The sequence below is a fragment of the Equus quagga genome, chromosome 14, assembly GCF_021613505.1.
Source record: "Equus quagga isolate Etosha38 chromosome 14, UCLA_HA_Equagga_1.0, whole genome shotgun sequence".
Taxonomy (NCBI): Eukaryota; Metazoa; Chordata; class Mammalia; order Perissodactyla; family Equidae; genus Equus; species Equus quagga.
This window is the reverse complement of record NC_060280.1, coordinates 85,605,986-85,624,620: the sequence shown is the minus strand read 5'-3', so window position 1 is coordinate 85,624,620 and position 18,635 is coordinate 85,605,986. Positions and strand designations below refer to the sequence as shown.

Here is an 18,635-nt window from a genome sequence, read left to right as displayed (position 1 = left end):
TGAAGTTGGACCCTTAAATTACGCCATCCACAATAATTTACCAAAATGGATCAAAGATCTAAACCTAAAACAATAATACTTTTAGAAAAAAACATAGGGGAAAATATTGACCTTGGATTTGTCAAAGAATTATGTGATATGACACCAAAAGTAAAAACACTAAAAAAGGTAGATAATTTGAACTTCATCAAAATTCATCACTTTTGTGCTTCAAAGAACACTATCAAGAAAGTGAAAACACCCATGGGAACCCCCGTGCACTTCTGGTGGGAATGTAAAATCACGCTGCTATTGTGGAAAACAGTATGTCAGTTTTTAGAATGTTACAGAGTGTTACCATATCATCCAGCATTTCCATTTCTGAGTATATACCCAAAAGAATTCAAAACATGGACTCTGGCAGATATTTGCACACCTGTGATCATAGGAGCGTTATTCACAGTAGCCAAAAAGGGGAAGAAACCAAAGTTTTCATCAATGGGAGAATGGATCAGCAAAATGTGGTACACACATAGAGCAGAATATTATTTAGCTTTAAAAAGAAATGAAATTCTGACACATGCTACAACATGAGTGAACCTCGAGGACTTTACGCTATGTGAAACAAGCCAGTCAAAAAAGGACAAGAACTGGATGATTCCACTGACAGGAGGTACCTAGAGTAGTTAAATTCATAGAGACAGCAGAATGGTGGTTGTCAGGGGCTGAGGGGCAAGGGCAATGGGCTGTTGGTGTTTAATTTGGGTAGAGTTGCACTTTTGCATGATGAAGTGTTCTGGAGGTTGGTCTCACAATGTCAGTGTACTTCATACTATGAACTATACTCTTAAATATGGCTAAGATGTAACTTGTATGGAATAAATACAGAAGGTGGTCAAAAGGTACACACTTTGTATTATAAAATAAATAAGTCAAGGGGATGTCATGCATAGTATGGTGACCATAGTTAATAATACTGAATTGTATATTAAAAATTTGCTAAGAGAGTAGATCTTAAAAGTTCTCAACACAAGAAAGAAATTTATAACTATGTACTGATGGATGTTAAGTAGACTTATTGTGGTATACCTAAAACAAACATAATGTTGCTTGTGAATTATATCTCAATTTTGAAAAAAATGAATAAGTATTGATACATGCTACAACATGGAATTCCCTGAAAAAATTTTACCAGGAATGAAGTCAAACACCACATATCATACATCTGTCAAAGACCACATATTATATAATTCCATTCATATGAAAGTCAACAGATGTGGAAATTTATAGACAGAAAATAGATCGGTGGTTGTCTGGGGCTGGCACTCAGAGGAGCAAGGTGGGAAGATAGGGCAGTGGTAGGTTAAGGGTAGAGGGGTTTCTTTTTAGGTGACGGAAATGTCCTGAAATTGACTGTGGTGATAATTGCACGGATCTGTGAATATACTGAAAACCAGTGAGTTGTAGACATTAAAGGGTTCCATTGTATAGTATGTGTATTGTATCTTAAGAAAACTGTTCAAATTAAGTGGATAAATGCATTGAGTTTTGCAGTGCAAATGAGTTTTGCAATCCAATCTCTTAAACAAATACTTTCCAGGTACATCCCACGTTCACATAACCTTTCTTGTTTTTTGTTCTATCAGTCCAAATAGGAATTGAACTACCTTGGGGATATTATAGCCTTTACATTTCAAAGTTCTCCGAGGATACATTCAAACAATGATCTAGAATAAATTGCCCAAGCCAACCCTGATGGCCTAGTGGTTAAAATTCGGTGTTCTCATTGCTTTGGCAGCCAGGATTCAGTTCCCAGGTGCAGAACACCACTCATCTGTCAGTTGCCACGTTGTAGGGCAGCTCACAGAGAATAACTAGAAAGACTTAACTAGAATATACAACTATACACTGGGGTTTTGAGGAGAAAGAAAAGACGAGAAAGATTGGCAACAGATGTTAGCTCAGGGCAACTCTTTCCCAGTAAAAGAAAAAAAAAAAAAAGAGGAAGATTGGCAACAGATGTTAGCTCAGGGAGACTGTTCCCCAGTAAAAAAAAAAAAAAAAAGAAAGAAAGAAGAAGATTGGCAACAGATAACAGATGTTAGCTTAGGGCGAATCATTCCCAGTAACAAATAAAATAAAATAAATTTCCTTCCAGGGTAAAACAGACATCTGAGCATTGAATGACCACACCTCAATACCTTGTGGTTAGACTGACAAGTCCTTGCACCCAGTTGGGGCTGCGGGTTCCAATTTCCCAGCAGAGCTAAGCGCCTGGGAGGCCATAGGATTCTTCAAAGTGTGACATGAGTGGGGGTGGGGAAGCGCTGGGTGGGAGACTCAACACTGTCAACAGTCAGAGATCAAAGTGGAGCCAGACATTATTACGTATGGCGAGGTGACTTTTAAGTATCTGTGTTTATAAAGAAGGGTCACAGTTCCTCGAGTGGTCTCGCAACATTGCATTTCAATGAAAAAGTCCCCGGAGAGGACAAGGTCGAGTTCCCAGTCAGCTCAGACACAGAACCTCCGTCCCGCTGTCACTCAGGAGCGAGGGGGAGGGGCGTTTAGAACTGTCCAATCAGGATCGGCTCTAGGGCAGGTGGGCGGGCCGATGCTCGGTAACCACCCCCGACTTCCTGTCGCTCCACAGTCCTTCCGAACCTGGGTCGCTTGTCCTTAAAGGCCCCACGTTGCTCTGCACGGACTCTGTCGCGCTGTGACCTGTACCGAGTCGTAGGGAAGACGCCAGGGGACCCAGGAGCCCTAGAAATGGTGAGAGTGCAGCCCCGGGGTGAGGAAGCGGGAGGAGGGGCTGGTCGGAAGCGGCGGGGCGGGCCCGGCCTCTCGCAGTCCCCTCCCGGGTCTGCGGCCCCGAGTCCGCGGTGGCGCCGCTCGGCCCTCAGGCCCCTCCGGCCGCAGCGTGGGGGCGGGGCCGGCAGCCGGGCCCCGGGCGTCCTGTGGTCCCTGCGCGCGGCGACTTGGGCCGGAGCGTCTCTGGGCCGCTGTGCGCCCGCAGCCCCGCGTGTCCCAGACGGTGCGGGGCCCGCTGGAGGGCCCGCAGGACAGTCGGGCCTCGGGCTCCGGGGTCCGTGCGCGGAGGGGCTGCGGTCTGTGCGTCCCCAGGGCCTCCTTTCTCCTCGGGGGACTCGTTTCCTCCCGAGTTTTCTATTCTGTTCTGGGAGCCTCATGCTGAGCGAACATCTGTTGCCAATCTTCCTCTTTTTTCTTCTCCTTTTGCCCGCGGCCCCGGTGCAGGGGGTGTGGGGGGGCACCTCAGTTCCCCCCGTTCGTCTGTGAGCCGCCGCCGCAGCTCAGCGGTGACAGCCGGGCGCTGTGTTTCCGCCTCGGGAGCCGAACCGCGGCGCCGAGCTTGTAACCGCTAGGCCGTCAGGGCTGCCTCCTGAGTTTCCTAAACGTTTGGGGAGCAGGGTCTCAAGTCCACGACCCTGTCCCCCCAGCTCTTCCCAGGACTGATTATAAATCTCGAAATGTCCGGATCCCTCCTCACGTTCCCAAACGCCAACTTCCTGTATCCGATTCACAGCATCATTTTCAACTACAAACAGAACCAATATTTTAATTGTTTATCATTTTTCCATAGTCAGTGGGTGGCTCTTTAAGAGGGTTTATTCCTCGTTCGTAGATGTTTTTCTTGAGAGAAAGTAGCGCATCCCCCTGGAGGCGCGTGGTGCGAGCTCCTCCCGCCTCTCCTCCAGGCTGTCCTGGGTGCAGACGTGCAGTTGTCAGTCCTTTGCTGCAGGTTCCTCTTGAGAAACTTTTCTGGGTGATCTGTCCTGGCAGCCCTACCACTTCCTGGATTTGTCATCTTGAAAAGATAGATTGACTTAAATTTAGTCTTAGTTTTTCAATGAATAAAACTTTATTTAATCAATACAGCTTGAAAGACAGTATAAGATATCTCTAAAGAGGGAAGAAAGAGGTGAATTTCAGAAAAAATAAAATATTCCAGTTTTACATTGCATGATTTAAAAGTTTGCTTTTATTTTTTTCCTCCTCTAGTGTGATGGTAGCATTCTGACATTCTTTTTGTTGTTGCAGTAACAATTGGATTATAACATTATATAGCTTTCAGATGTACATCCTAATATATTTCGAATTCTGTGTAGATTACATCATGTTCCCCACCCAAAAACTAAAGTCCATCACCTCACTGTGAGCCTAATCCCCCCTTTTACCCTCCTCCTCTCCCGGCTTCCCCTATGGTAACCTCCAATCCAATCTCTGTTCTATGTGTGTGTTTGTGGTTGTTTTTATCTTCTACTTATGAGTGAGGTCATATGGTATTTGACTTTCTCCCTCTGACTTATTTCACTTAGCATAAGACCCTCAGGGTCCATCCATGTTGTCACAAATGGCTGGATTTCATAATTTCTTATGGCTGAGTAGTATTCCATTGTGTATATATACATCTTTATCCATTCGTCCCTTGATGGGCAGCTAGGTTGCTTCCAAGTCTTGGCTATTGTGAATGATGCTGCAATGAACATAGGGGTGCATGTATCTTTATGCATTTGTGTTTTCAAGTTCTTTGGATAAATACCCAGCAGTGGGATAGCTGGATCATATGGTAGATCTATTCTTAATTTTCTGAGGAAACTCCATACTGCTTTCCATAGTGGCTGCACCAGTTTGCACTCCCACCAGCAGTGAACAAGGGTTCCCTTCTCTCCACACCCTCTCCAACACTTATTTCCTGTCTTGTTAATTATAGCTTCTGACCAGAGTGAGGTGATACCTCATTGTAGTTTTGATTTGCATTTCCCTGACAGCTAATGATGTTGAGCATCTTTTCATATGCCTGTTGGCCATCCGTATATCTTCTTTGGAGAAATCTCTGTTCAGATCTTTTGCCCATTTTTTAATTAGGTTGTTGTTTTTTGTTGTTGTTGAGATGTATGAGTTCTTTATATAGTTTTGAGATTAACCCCTTATCTGATATATGGTTTGCAGAATATCTCCTCCCAATTGTTAGGTTGTCTGTTCGTTTTGTTGATGGTTTCCTTTGCTGTGCAGTAGCTTTTTAGTTTGATGTAGTCCTATTTGTTGACTTTTTCTGTTGTTTCCCTTGTCCAGTCAGACATGGTACTTGAAAATATGCTGCTAAGACCAATATCAAAGAGCATACTGCCTCTGTTTTCTTCTAGAAGTTTCATGGTTTCAGATCTTACATTCAAGTCTTTAATCTATTTTGAGTTTATTTTTGTGCATGGTGTAAAGTAATGGTCTACTTCATTCTTTTGCATGTGGCTGTCCAGTTTTCCCAACACCATTTATTGAAGAGACTCTCCTTTCTCCATTGTATGCTCTTGGCTCCCTCGTTGAATATTAGCTGTCCATAAATGTGTGGGTTTATTTCTGGGCTCTCGATTCTGCTCCATTGATCTGTGTGTCTGTTTTTGTGCCAGTACTACGCTGTTTTGGTTACTTCTGACATCTTCTTTAATTTTGGGTGAGTTCAAATGGGTTTCCAGGGCTTAGACTTGCAAATCTGAAGTGCTCAAATAGGATTAATAATTTAAATTTTTCTTGTCATGGAAATAATACTTAATTAACATCTTTTTTCCCAGAATGCACTACATTCTTGTTGGTTTCTTGTTGAGCCAGCAAAGTGCCATACAGTTTTCTTCCCTCATTTTCACATAAAGACTGGTTCGAGTGTTTCAGCTGGATTGTTCAAACACTGGGTTTGTGTCATTTAAAATATCACTGGTGGTCCAAAAAGACTCTGGTAAGGGCAGAAGCCTGAGGTCATTGTCTCCATGCTAAGGCCCCCTCGGGCGGCAGAGGGAAGGCCTTGAAGGCCCAGCTGTTCTTCCTGGGGAGCCTCCCCCTGCAGGTGTCCTACTGCTCACACCCCCATGGAAGGAGCCTTTATCCTGAGAGGAGCTGCAGAGCCCTGGAAAGCTGGGGGTGCACATGCTCATGGGGGTGGGGAGTGACGCCCTTTCTGAGGTTGTAAATGTGGTTTCCTTGGGCCTGTTTCTAGACATAATTGGAGTTTTGCAAGCACAGTGTAGGTGCACTCAGAGAGTAATTTGTTTACATTAAGAAAGTGTGAAAGTTACAGTTCTGTGTCCTGGATTAGGGCCTATTAATTAGGGACCTCATTTAGGTTGGAATCTTAAACTGAATGCGGCTGAGAGTTTCCTCACTTGTGAGAATGGAGCCTGAGAGAGGGAGCATGTGCACTGTTCCCTGGGGAGAGGAAGGTGTGTGGGGCTCCCAGAGCTCCTTCCTGTGGCTGCTCAGGTGCCCTCCCCTCTTTCACCAGGAACTGACCCCCTCCAGGGCTCTGTCTCCACCAGGAGAGTCAGGAACATGGGACCTTCTGACTGTGGCTTTCCTTCTGTCCAGTGGGAAGCAGGCTGCTTATCTGTGCTGACTCCAATATTTGTGTTTCTTTCCTTTGGATATCGATGGACTAGTGCAGCCCTTTGGCTCTAGTTTACCTTAGCACTTGGCCCCTGAATTGTAAGTTGACAGAGAGGATGTGAGGCAAGCAAGAAAATTCTGGAAACAAACAGTATTTTTGTTCCTTTTAGGCAACAGCGTCTTGAGATGTGAAATGAATGTATTGAGGTTCTCAGGTGCATATTTCATTTTTAGATAAGATTTTCTATGTGCATATTCCTAGAAGACATAGAAATTCAGAAGGCTAAAACAATTGAATTCCTATTTTAATTGATATGAGGGAAACTTCTGAAAGCTTATGTAAATCTTTCAAAATGCAATACATTTAAGGGGCTAAACTCAAACCCCTATTGCATTATAATATGCTGCTTATTCCTGAGAACACCCGAGTGTGAGACATAGGGGAAGGACAAACTAGGATGCCACATGTCCTTGTAGTTAGAAAGAGATTTGAAAATTTTCATTTTCAATGTTTTACACTTTTCTAACTGATAGTGTTTAAAGGAATTAAATCTTAGAATGGTTTCCTATGTACAAAAGTTAAAATTAAAGACTGTTAAATAGTAAAATATAGTTTACATAAATTGCTCTATTTGAAATAAATCTGTAAGAGGGCAAAGTCTAACTTAAAAAGACTCACTACTGACAGATCCTGGTTGCTGCCAGCACTGTTACTCCAGACTCCCCCACATACACAGTTTTGAGCCTCTTGTTAGTTACTGTTTCTTTGTATAAATGAATTGAGAATGCATACTTTTCTTATCCATGTTTGTCCTTGTAGTGAGCAGTCAGACTCCACATTTTTGGGTGACTGCTCACAGCTTAAGCCTCACCCACCCTCCTCCCCTTGTGCCCCCACCTGGACAAGCTGAGGAGGAAGCCTGGGTGCTCTCTCCTCTAGAGCAGGCAGGAGATTCCCGCCACCCCAGCCCCTGCCTGTGTGCAGAGCTCTTGCCCCGGCCCCACTCCCAGCCCCAGTGAAGCCCCAGGCCAGGCTCCCTTCCTTGCTTTCCGAGTCCTTTCAGAGCTGCTTGAGAGGCCGGCCCTGCTGTTCCCTAAGACGTGTATTATGTGAGTCCTAAGCCTTTTCCTACCTTGTGTGTATGTATTTATGTGTGTGCGTGCATGTGCCACCCTGGCATCAGTCTCAACAAGGGAACCACCCCTCTGCGGGGACCATAACAGCTGCTGCCCTGAGCAGCATGTCTAGACATGACCCCACCCGTGGATCTGTCTTCTCTTGCTCTGACTTGCTCCCCTGCTCTGCTGCCTCGTGGTGGAATGCACTGTGGGCTGCTGCTTGCTGGGGAGCTGGACTGTGATCTGGGCTGCCTGCCCTGTGTGGCGTTGTTGACCCACCAACCTCAGTTCTAGGCTCATCTGACCAGGTTGGCAATTTCAAGAATATAGGCATTTAGGAGCAGGACTATGGGATTGGGGCCACCTTAAGTGATTCCGGGGTCAATGTCATTGGTAGGATTTCTCTGTGTGTTAGAGTGAAGCTGGGACAGAGGCTATGTTGGCCTGACGTGGTCCAGGGATGGGGGGATAGACAGGGACTATACCCTTTGCAAGAGATGAGTCCACAGATGATTGCTCCTAAAAGAGCAGTCATCAGATAAGAAAAGTGGAGTGGGGAAAGGCAGACGGTAAGTGCTGGGCTGAGTCCACACTCCTAGAAGCAGAGGGATTGCCAGGACATCTCCTGCTGCTGCTGCCCCTGCATCTACTGTGACAAAGATCCTGACCTTCAGGGTTATAGGGGACAACACCCATGGCACCCCTGTGGCACAAGGTAGTAGTTCAAACCTGACTTGAGCCCAGGGTTAAACCCTATAAAGCAACCAGTTGTCAAGGTGAAGGCTCCTAATCCTGATAGCACTGTGTTGAGACTCTTGAGTGGAAAAAAATTTATAAATACCAGGATAAAGAGGCACTCCCTCCCCTGAAGTGTATCCCACAGTGAAGAAAACAAAACAGGAAAAATCAGGAGGAAGGAAACAATAGATAAAATACTGAAACAAAGGCCCACAGTTTCCCTCAATTGTAAATCCAAAATATACTGAATAATTTACATAACAAAACAGATAAAGTTACACTGCCTGGCTTTTGGACCTGTAAAACAGGTTCTGAATTAATTTTGCTATCTAATGTAGTACACTAATTTGCAAACATTCAAGCACTTAATCAAGTCAAATTACAGTTATACCTGGGGTCCCACTAAATTTAAGGAAGATGCCCCTGATGATTGTAGGGGTGTTAATGAATATAATATAGGGGACAAATTGGACAAATCTTTCATCTTTATCCATCAAAACTGTAATCTTGCCTAAATCCTCCGTGGTCATAACACTCGTTGTCCTAAAATATCCCACAGTGAGCTGGGAAGCTCTGAACCAGTGGTTAAGAATTAAAATTAAATGAAGTCTTTGCCACTTAGAAATTGGCTTGGTAAATTGAGACCCCAGGGACCTTACCCCACAAATAAAGTAGTTAATATGGTACATTGTAAATTACTCAGAGCCTTGAAGGATTGAAAAATGTATAGAAAACCTAGTAGTGGAGAGTTGATTATTCCCAGTGCTTCTTTTTTTTTTTTTTATTGAGTTATTGATAGGTTACAATCTTGTGAAATTTCAATTGTACATTAATGTTTGTCAGTCATGTTGTAGGTGCACCACTTCATCCTTTGTGCCCACCCCCCACCCCACCTTTCCCCTGGTGTCCACTAAACTGTACTTGGTCCATAGTTTTAAATTCCTCATATGAGTGGAGTCATACACAGATTATGTTTCTCTTGCTGGCTTATTTCACTTAACATAATTCTCTCAAGGTCCATCCATGTTATTGCAAATGGAATGATTTTGTTCTGTTTTGCAGCTGAGTAGTATTCCATTGTATATATGTACCACATCTTCTTTATCCATTTGTCTGTTGATGGGCACTTAGGTTGCTTCCACGTCTTGGCTATTGTAAACAGTGCTGCAATAAACATTGGGGTGCACAGGACTTTTGGGATTGCTGACTTCAGGCTCTTTGGATAAATACCCAGTAGTGGGATGGCTGCATCATATGGTAGTTCTATTTTTAGTTTTTTTTTTTTTTTTAAAGATTTTATTTTTTCCTTTTTCTCCCCAAAGCCCCCCGGTACATGGTTGTGTATTCTTCGTTGTGGGTTCTTCTAGTTGTGGCATGTGGGACGCTGCCTCAGCGTGGTCCGATGAGCAGTGCCATGTCCGCGCCCAGGATTCGAACTAACGAAACACTGGGCCGCCTGCAGCGGAGCGCGCGAACTTAACCACTCGGCCACGGGGCCATCCCTCTATTTTTAGTTTTTTGAGGAATCTCCGTACTGTTTTCCATAGTGGCTGCACCAGTTTGCATTCCCAAGAGCAGTGTAGGAGGGTTCCTTTTTCTCCGCAACCTCTCCAACATTTGTTGCTATTAGTTTTAGATATTTTTGTCATTCTAACGGGTGTAAGGTGATATCTTAATGTAGTTTTGATTTGCATTTCCCTGATGATCAGCGATGATGAGCATCTTTTCATGTGCCTATTGGCCATCAGTATAGCTTCTTTGGAGAAATGTCTGTTCATGTCTCCAGCCCATTTTTTGATTGGGTTGTTTGATGTTTTGTGGTTGAGTTGCGAGAGTTCTTTATATATTAAGGATATTAAGCCTTTGTCAGATATATGACTTGCAAATATTTTTTCCCAGTTAGTGAGTTGTTTTTTTGTTTCAATCCTGTTTTCCTTTGCCTTGAAGAAGCTCTTTAATCTGATGAAGTCCCATTTGTTTATTCTTTCTATTGTTTCCCTTCTCTCAGAAGGCATGGTGTCCGAAAAGATCCTTTTAATACTGATGTCAAAGAGTGTACTGCCTACGTTTTCTTCCAGAAGCCTTATGGTTTCAGGTCTCACCTTTAGGTCTTTAATCCATTTTGAGTTTATTTTGGTGAATGGTGAAAAAGAATGGTCAATTTTCATTCTTTTACATGTAGCTTTCCAGTTTTCCCAGCACCATTTGTTGAAAAGACTTTCTTTTCTCCATTGTATGCCCTCAGCTCCTTTGTCAAAGATAAACTGTCCATAGATGTGTTGTTTGATTTCTGGGCTTTCAATTCTGTTCCATTGATCTGTGCACCTGTTTTTGTACCAGTACCATGCGGTTTTGATTACTGTAGCTTTGTAGTATGTTTTGAAGTGAGGGGTTGTGATGCCTCCCGTTTTGTTCTTTTTTCTCAGGATTGCTTTAGAAATTCGGGGTCTTTTGTTGCCCCATATGAATTTTAGGATTCTTTGTTCTAATTCTGTAAAGAATGTCATTGGGATTCTGATTGGGATGGCGTTGAATCTGTAGATTGCTTTAGGTAGAATGGACATTTTAACTATGTTTATTCTTCCAATCCATGTACATGGAATGTCTTTCCATCTCCTTATGTCGTCATCCAATTCTCTCAGAAAGGCCTTGTAATTTTCATTATATAGGTCCTTCACTTCCTTAGTTAAATTTACCCCAAGGTATTTTATTCTTTTTGTTGTGATTGTGAATGGTATTGTATTCTTGAGTTCTTTTTCTGTTGGTTCATTACTGGAGTATAGAAATGCTACTGATTTATGCAAATTATTTTATACCCTGCAACTTTGCTGTAGTTGTTGGTTACTTCTAAGAGTTTCCCAATGGATTCTTTGGGGTTTTCTGTATATAATATCATGTCGTCTGCAAACAGCGAGAGTTTCACTTCTTCCCTCCCTATTTGGATTCCTTTTATTCCTTTTTCTTGCCTGATTGCTCTGGCCAGGACCTCCAGTACTATGTTAAATAAGAGTGGTGATAGAGGGCATCCTTGTCTCGTTCCTGTTTTCAGGGGGATGGGGTTCAGTTTTTGCCCATTGAGTATGATGTTGGCTATGGGTTTGTCGTATATGGCCTTTATTATGTTGAGGTAGTTTCCTTCTATGCCCATTTTGTTCAGAGTTTTTATCATAAATGGCTGTTGGATCTTGTCAAATGCCTTCTCTGCATCTATTGAGATGATCATGTGGTTTTTATTCCTCAGTTTGTTGATGTGGTGTATCACGTTGATTGATTTGCGGATGTTGAAGCATCCCTGTGTCCCTGGTATGAATCCCACCTGATCCTGATGTATGATTCTTTTGATGAATTGCTGAATTCTGGTTGCCAAAATTTTGTTTAGAATTTTTGCATCTATGTTCATCAGTGATATTGGCCTGTAGTTCTCTTTTTTCGTGGTGTCCTTGTCAGGTTTTGGGATCAGCGTGATGTTGGCCTCATAGAATGTGTTAGGAAGTGTTCCATCTTGCCTAATTTTTTGGAATAGCTTGAAAAGGATAGGTATTAAATCCTCTCTGAAAGTTTGGTAGAATTCCCCAGGAAAGCCATCTGGTCCTGGGGTTTTATTCTTTGGGATGTTTTTGATTGCTGTTTCAATCTCTTTCCTTGTGATTGGTCTGTTCAAATTGTCTGCCTCTTCTTGAGTGAGCTTTGGGAGATTGTAGGAGTCCAAGAATTTATCCATTTCCTCTAGGTTATCCATTCTGTTGCCATATAGTTTTTTGTAGTATTCTCTTATAATCTGTTGTATTTCTGCAGAGTCTGTTGTTATTTCTCCTCGCTCATTTCTGATTTTGTTTATTTGAGCTTTCTCCCTTTTTTTCTTTGTAAGTCTGGCTAGTGGTTTGTCAATTTTACTTATCTTCTCAAAAAACGAGCTCTTTGTCTCATTAATCCTTTCTACTGCCTTTTTTGTTTCAATAGTATTTATTTCTGCTCTGATTTTTATTATTTCTCTCCTTCTGCTGAGTTTGGGCTTCATTTGTTCTTTTTTCTCTAGTTCAGTTAGGTGTGCTTTAAGGTTGCTTATTTGGGATTTTTCTTGTTTGTTAAGATGTGCCTGTATTGCAATGAATTTTCCTCTTAATACAGCTTTTGCTGTATCCCATATGAGTTGGTATGGCATGCTATCATTTTCATTTGTTTCCAGGTATTTTTTGATTTCTTCTTTAATTTCTTCAAGGATCCATTGCTTGTTCAGTAGTGTGTTGTTTAGTCTGCACATCTTTGTGCCTTTCTCAGCTTTTTTCTTGTAATTAATTTCTAGCCTTATAGCACTATGGTCTGAGAAGATGCTTGTTATTATTTCAATTTTTTTAAATTTGTAGAGGCTTGCCTTGTTTCCCAACATATGGTCTATCCTAGAGAATGTTCCATGTGCACTTGAGAAGAATGTGTATTCAGCTCCTTCAGGGTGGAGTGATCTATATATGTCTATTAAGTCCAATTGTTTTAGTTTTTCATTCAGTTCCACTATTTCCTTGTTGATTTTCTGTCTGGATGATCTGTCCATTGATGTGAGTGGGGTGTTGAGGTCCCCTACTATTATTGTGTTATTTTTAACATCTTCCTTTAGGTCTGTTAATAGTTGCTTTATGAATCTTGGTGCTCCTGTGTTGGGTGCATAGATATTCATAAGCGTTATTTCTTCTTGATGAAGTGTCCCTTTGATCATTATATATTGTCCCTCTGTGTCTCTCTTTACCTGTCTTATTTTGAAATCCACTTGGTCTGATATGAGAATTGCAACACCTGCCTTTTTTTCCTTGCTATTTGCTTGAAGTATTGTCCTCCACCCCTTCACCCTGAGTCTGTGTTTGTCCTTGGGGCTGAGGTGTGTTTCCTGGAGGCAACAAATTGTTGGATCTTGTTCTTTAATCCATTTTGCCACTCTGTGTCTTTTTATTGGAGAGTTCAATCCATTCACATTGAGAGTGATTATTGATGCATGTGGACTTAATGCTGTCAATCTGTCGCTCATTATCTTGTTTTCCTGTGTTTCTTTTCCTGTGTGCTTTAGACTACCCATTTAATACTGCAATTTCTTATGCTGGGTTTCTTAGATTTTTCGTTATTTATGATTTGTGACTCTGTTCTGTACTTTATTTTAGTGTCTACCTTGAAGTTTGTATTTAGAATCTCGTGTATAATATAGTCTATTCTCTGGTGGTCTCTTACTTACTCGACCAGTACTGATTTAGACCCTTTGCTCTTCCCCTCCTAAATAATTATTTTCATTTTTTATTCCAACTCGTCTTATTAATTGGTAGTTAGAGTGCTAAGATCGTCCTTGTTTTGGTAGTTTCCTTACCTTTACCCTAATGCTATAGTTGAATATTTGCTATCCTGTTCTGGTTCTATCCATCGGTCTCCCTAGTCTGTCGATTGTGTCCCCTTTCTCCCTTTTTTCTTTTTTCAAGTATGAGAGCCTTCTTGAGGATTTCTTGTAATGGAGGGCTTTTAGTTACAAATTCCCTTAACTTTTGTTTGTCTGGAAAAGATTTAATTTCTCCCTCATATCTGAAGGAAATTCTTGCTGGATAGAGTATTCTTGGCTGAAGGTTTTTATCCTTTAAAGCTTTGAATATATCACTCCATTCTCTCCTAGCTTGTAGGGTTTCTGTAGAGAAATCCGCTGACAGTCTGATAGGGGCTCCTTTATAGGTTATTCTCTTTTTTTTCCTTACTTCCCTGTGTATTCTCTCCTTATCATTCCTATTTACTAACTTTACTATTATGTGCCTTGTGGTGGGTCTTTTTACATTGACAAATCTAGGAGATCTAAAACCCTCCTCTACACACATTTCTCCGCCGATCCCTAGATTTGGGAAGTTCTCTTCAGTAATTTCGTTAAGCACACTTTCTGCTCCATTTTCCTTTTCCATATTCTCGGGAATTCCTAGGATCCTTATGTTCTTACTCCTCATTGAATCCATTATCTCTCAGAGATTTTCCTCATTTTTTTTAATTCTTAGTTCTCTTTCTTCCTCTGTCTGGCACCATTCAGCCTGTCTGTCCTCGATTATGCTGATTTGCTCCTCTGTGTTGTCTACACGGGCATTCAGGGAATCCATATTCTGTTTTATCTGGTCCATTGTGTTTTTCATCTCAAGTAATTCTGTTTGATTCTTCTTTATGATTTCAATCTCTTTTGTGAAGTAACTCCAGAACTCAGCTTGTTTCTCTATCTTTCTCTCTACCTCATTGAGTTTTTTGATTATAGCTGCTCTGAATTCATTATCACTTAGTTTACCTAATTCCAAGTCCTCAGGACTTAATTCTGTGTTTTTATTGTTTTCCTTCTGGTCTGGGGCTTTTATAAATTGCTGGATGGTAGAGGAGCGGTTTTTTCTCATGGTGGTAGAATTCAGTTGCAGTTACAGCCTGTCACCACTAGATGGGGGTCAAGAGCGGCGTGTTAGCTCTCCGCCTTGGGGCAAGATGGCTGCGCCCACTGGCTTTGCTGGGGGGGAGGGGCTGTTACTCACACGCACTGGTCTGGGTTCAGATCAGTTCTGTTCTCTGGTCTCCCAAGGCCCTTGATTTATAGGGTCCCCGCAGACGGAAGCTTTCCCCCCGTCAGCAGGTCTCCACTGAATCAGCGGCAGGAGTCCTGGATGATCCCCCGGTCGCGCGGCCCCTCCCCCGCTCCTTTCCGACCCGCACCGCAGTGATCGCAGACTCTAGGGGAGGGAGTGATGTTCTCTCCTACCGTTCCAGCGCCTCCCAGGCTGTCTGCAAGGTTTATGATCTCCGCCTTCTTGGTATTGTAGGTCTCTAACGAGCTGGCGTTATGTTTATCCTCTCAAATTCAGTTCTTCCAATCTTTTGTTGTATTTTGGAGGGGAGAGAATCCCGGGTCAGCTCACCCTGCCATTTTGCTCCGCCCACTCTCCTGAAATTGCATTTTGATTGAGCGTATCATTTTGCTGCTCTTCAGAGTGAGTGATGTAATTTGTACCCCATGAAACCTTCCAGTTTCTCCCAGTGTGGGGAAGGGTTTTGGCCATCTGCACAGTTGTAGCCCATCATGGGTTTTCCTATGAGTAGAATGATATCTGTGCAAGTTCAGTGTGATTTCCTGGTTAACACACTAAAAAGAGCTATGAATGTTTAGAGGGTATTGATCTAAACAATAACTGAGGTGAGCTATAGACAGACACACAGTATCATTTTGAGTAATATCCATCCCCTGTGGTGGCAAAGGAGGTGAATTTGTCATCCTCAAGCTGGAAGTTTTCTATGCCTTTTTATAATAAGAGTAGCTGGGAGGTTTTTGTCTGAATGAGGCACAAAGCCCCCAAAGGCTGTTTTTACTGTTTTCAGGGATCATTTCCGTATGTTTACATTTCCAGGAGATGTTATGGAAGATAGGGTGAAATGTGACAGCTTCTGTTTCATTAAACAACAAGGGAAATCCAAACTTGTTCCTGTTTTTTCGCGTGTGATCTTCTTATGTATTTGAGTAATTATGAGGAAGATTATCTCCAAGTGCTTTCTTCCAAAAAGGTGCCCTTGGATAAGGAGTTGATATTGTTCTTGTTGCCAGGCAGTCAAACCATTGGCAATGACCTACAAGTCTCTAAAAATGTGAAGAAGATGTGGACTGTTGGCCAGGGCATCCTCTAGCATGATGGCCTAGAGTTTGGCTTATCCTGCTTTGGGTCCCATCTTTGGTGAGGGATGGCCTGGTTAGGGACAGTAGCAGCAGCTCTCCAGTGTTCTCCATCACATGTGCTGATGGCACACTACTTTGTTGATATGAAAATAGATGCAGAATTCATTTTTACATGACAAGAAAGCCAAGCTTATTTCACAGTATAATCACGTGATCTTTGCATATTAAAAGGAAGAAAAAGATGTACTTTAAATTCCTTCTTTTTACATAGATGCTGAGAAGACTTATAAGAAGTGAATTACAGTGTTATCTACATGGGCATGGGGAGTCTAGATGCCAAGGCTAGAAGCCATGCTAGGAGCAGCCTTTAGGCACACTTTGAAATCTCAGGCTGAGTGTTTGAAACTTGATTTTCACAATAAACATTTTATGATAAGCAAATGTGTATGAACCATGTTATTTTTAATAGTGTTGAATAACAAAAATTCCACCGAGTAAATTTTCTAGATCTAATTGGCTTTATTGAGCAATTCCTCAATTGGGCAGCATCCCATCTAGCAAGTAGAGAGGAGCTCCAAATGGCTGCAGAAAGGGAAAGTTTTAAAGGCAGAACAAGAAAGTTATAAACAGTAAAAGGGATTATTTCAGGCAAGTTACCTCCATGGGGGGGCACAAGGGTCTTATTAGGTGGGTGACCTCATTTTCCTTTGGAGGATGGAGAGGCCCATGTGGCAGATTGCCTCATTGGTGCTGACCAGAAAATCCTGGACTGACGGGTTAGACTGTGTTCCTGGGGAAGGTTGAAGCTGCAGGTAGGTTAGGTGTTAAGGCCTGGTTTCATAACCTGGGCTTAGAAGAGCAAATCCATTTTGGACCTGTGGTTTTCTTTTTGAACAATAATTTATAATCAAATGACTAATATGTTTTTATTGGGAAGCCACATCTCTATGTGTTAATCTTCAAGAAAAGTTCTTTTTTTTATTTCTTTTTTTAAAATTTTTATAGCAGTAACATTGGATTATAACATTATATAACTTTCAGATGTACATCATAATATATTTTGAATTCTCTGTAGATTACATCATATTCACCACCCAAAGACTAATTATAATCCATCACCACACATGTGTGCCTAATCACCCCTTTTACCCTCCTCCCTCCCCTCTTCCCCTCTGGTAACTATCAATCCAATCTCTGTTGCTGTGTGTTTGTTTATCATTGTTTTTATCTTCTACTTATGAGTGAGGTCATATGGTATTTGACTTTCTCCCTCTGACTTATTTCACTTATAGCATAATACCCTCAAGGTCCATCCATGTTGTCACAAATGGCTGGATTTCATAATTTCTTATGGCTGAGTAGTATTCCATTGTGTATATATACATCTTCTTTATCTATTCGTCCCTTGATGGGCACCTAGGTAGCTTCCAGCCTTGGTTATTGTGAATAATGCTGCGATGGACATGGGGGTGCGTGTATCTTTATGCATTTGTGTTTTCAAGTTCTTTGGATAAATACCCAGCAGTGGAATAGCTGGATCATACGGTAGATCTATTCTTAATTTTCTGAGGAAACTCCATACTCCTTTCCATAGTGGCTGCACCAGTTTGCACTCCCACCAGCAGTGAACAAGCGTTCCCTTCTCTCCACACCCTCTCCAACACTTGTTGTTTCCTGTCTTGTTAATTATAGCCATTCTGACCGGAGTGAGGTGACATCTCATTGTAACTTTGATTTGCATTTCCTTGATAGCTAATGATGTTGAGCATCGTTTCATGTGCCTATTGGCCATCCGTATATCTTCTTTGGAGAAATCTCTGTTCAGATCTTTTGCCCATTTTTTAAATAGGTTGTAGGTTTTTTTGTTGTTGTCAAGAATAGTTTTTGAAGTATGCAATAAATTTTTACAAAGCATGAAAATTAATTTTCTCCATTCTGTTTCTCTGTACTATGATAAGTGATATTACGGCCTGTAGTGCCATTGTATATCAATCTGGAGAGGGTTTGCTGATATGGGCAGTGTATAAATGCACTAGGGTGGTATAATAATATGAGGAGCTCCACTGACCCACTCCCCAGTGAAAGTGGTAGAAATTATTTTAAAACTCATTTAAAGCCTCTGGAAATTGTCCTAAAGACAACCAGAAAATGAGGAACATCTATTCAAGATAATCAATAGAATTTCTGTGAGAAAGGGGAGAGTGTGTGGGATTTGAACCATATCCGCTCCTTCCCTGCTCTCAGCTCAGCAGGTGAGCCCTCCTCTCCGTAGTGCTGCCCGCCCCCCCAAACCAGAAGACAAGGTTCTCCCTCCCTAAGCTTCCAGAAGGGGGGCTATTTCCCAGGAGGAGCAGGACTTCAACATTACCCATCCTGCCCGCAGCTACCTGTTGCTGAATTTCAGTCCCTCATTGATTCATAGGAAATGTGGGGACACCCTTCTTGCCCCAGCCCCTCCTCATGGTGCAGAGGCTCTGCTATGCTCATACTGTGCTGAGAATGCTGGGCACTGACCACTCTGTCCCCAGCTCATGAGATGGCTGTAACATGAGACAATCAAGAGGACTCTGGCTGCTGTCTCTCCACTGCACTGATCACTCAGCCCCTAGAATGGGATTGTCACCAGAGAGAGGCTTCCTGATGTCCCCACCACAGCTCCAGAGTCCTGGCACAGAGATTTTGCCTGAACACGAGGGGGAGAATTGAGCCATAAAACACAGAGCTCTTTTTTTTTTTTTTTTTTTTTTTT

General features: G+C 42.2%; 1 protein-coding gene across 1 annotated transcript in view; it reads left to right on the top strand.

The window, feature by feature from the left end:
- The first annotated feature begins 2,627 nt into the window (after nt 1–2,627).
- LOC124252022 (zinc finger protein 709-like) overlaps nt 2,628–18,635 on the top strand; it is a 31,605-nt gene continuing 15,597 nt past the window's right edge. Inside the window, exon 1 of the mRNA XM_046685100.1 lies at nt 2,628–2,754. Coding sequence (XP_046541056.1) covers nt 2,752–2,754 — 3 coding nt within the window. The 5' untranslated portion in view covers nt 2,628–2,751. The remainder of the gene's footprint in view (nt 2,755–18,635) is intronic.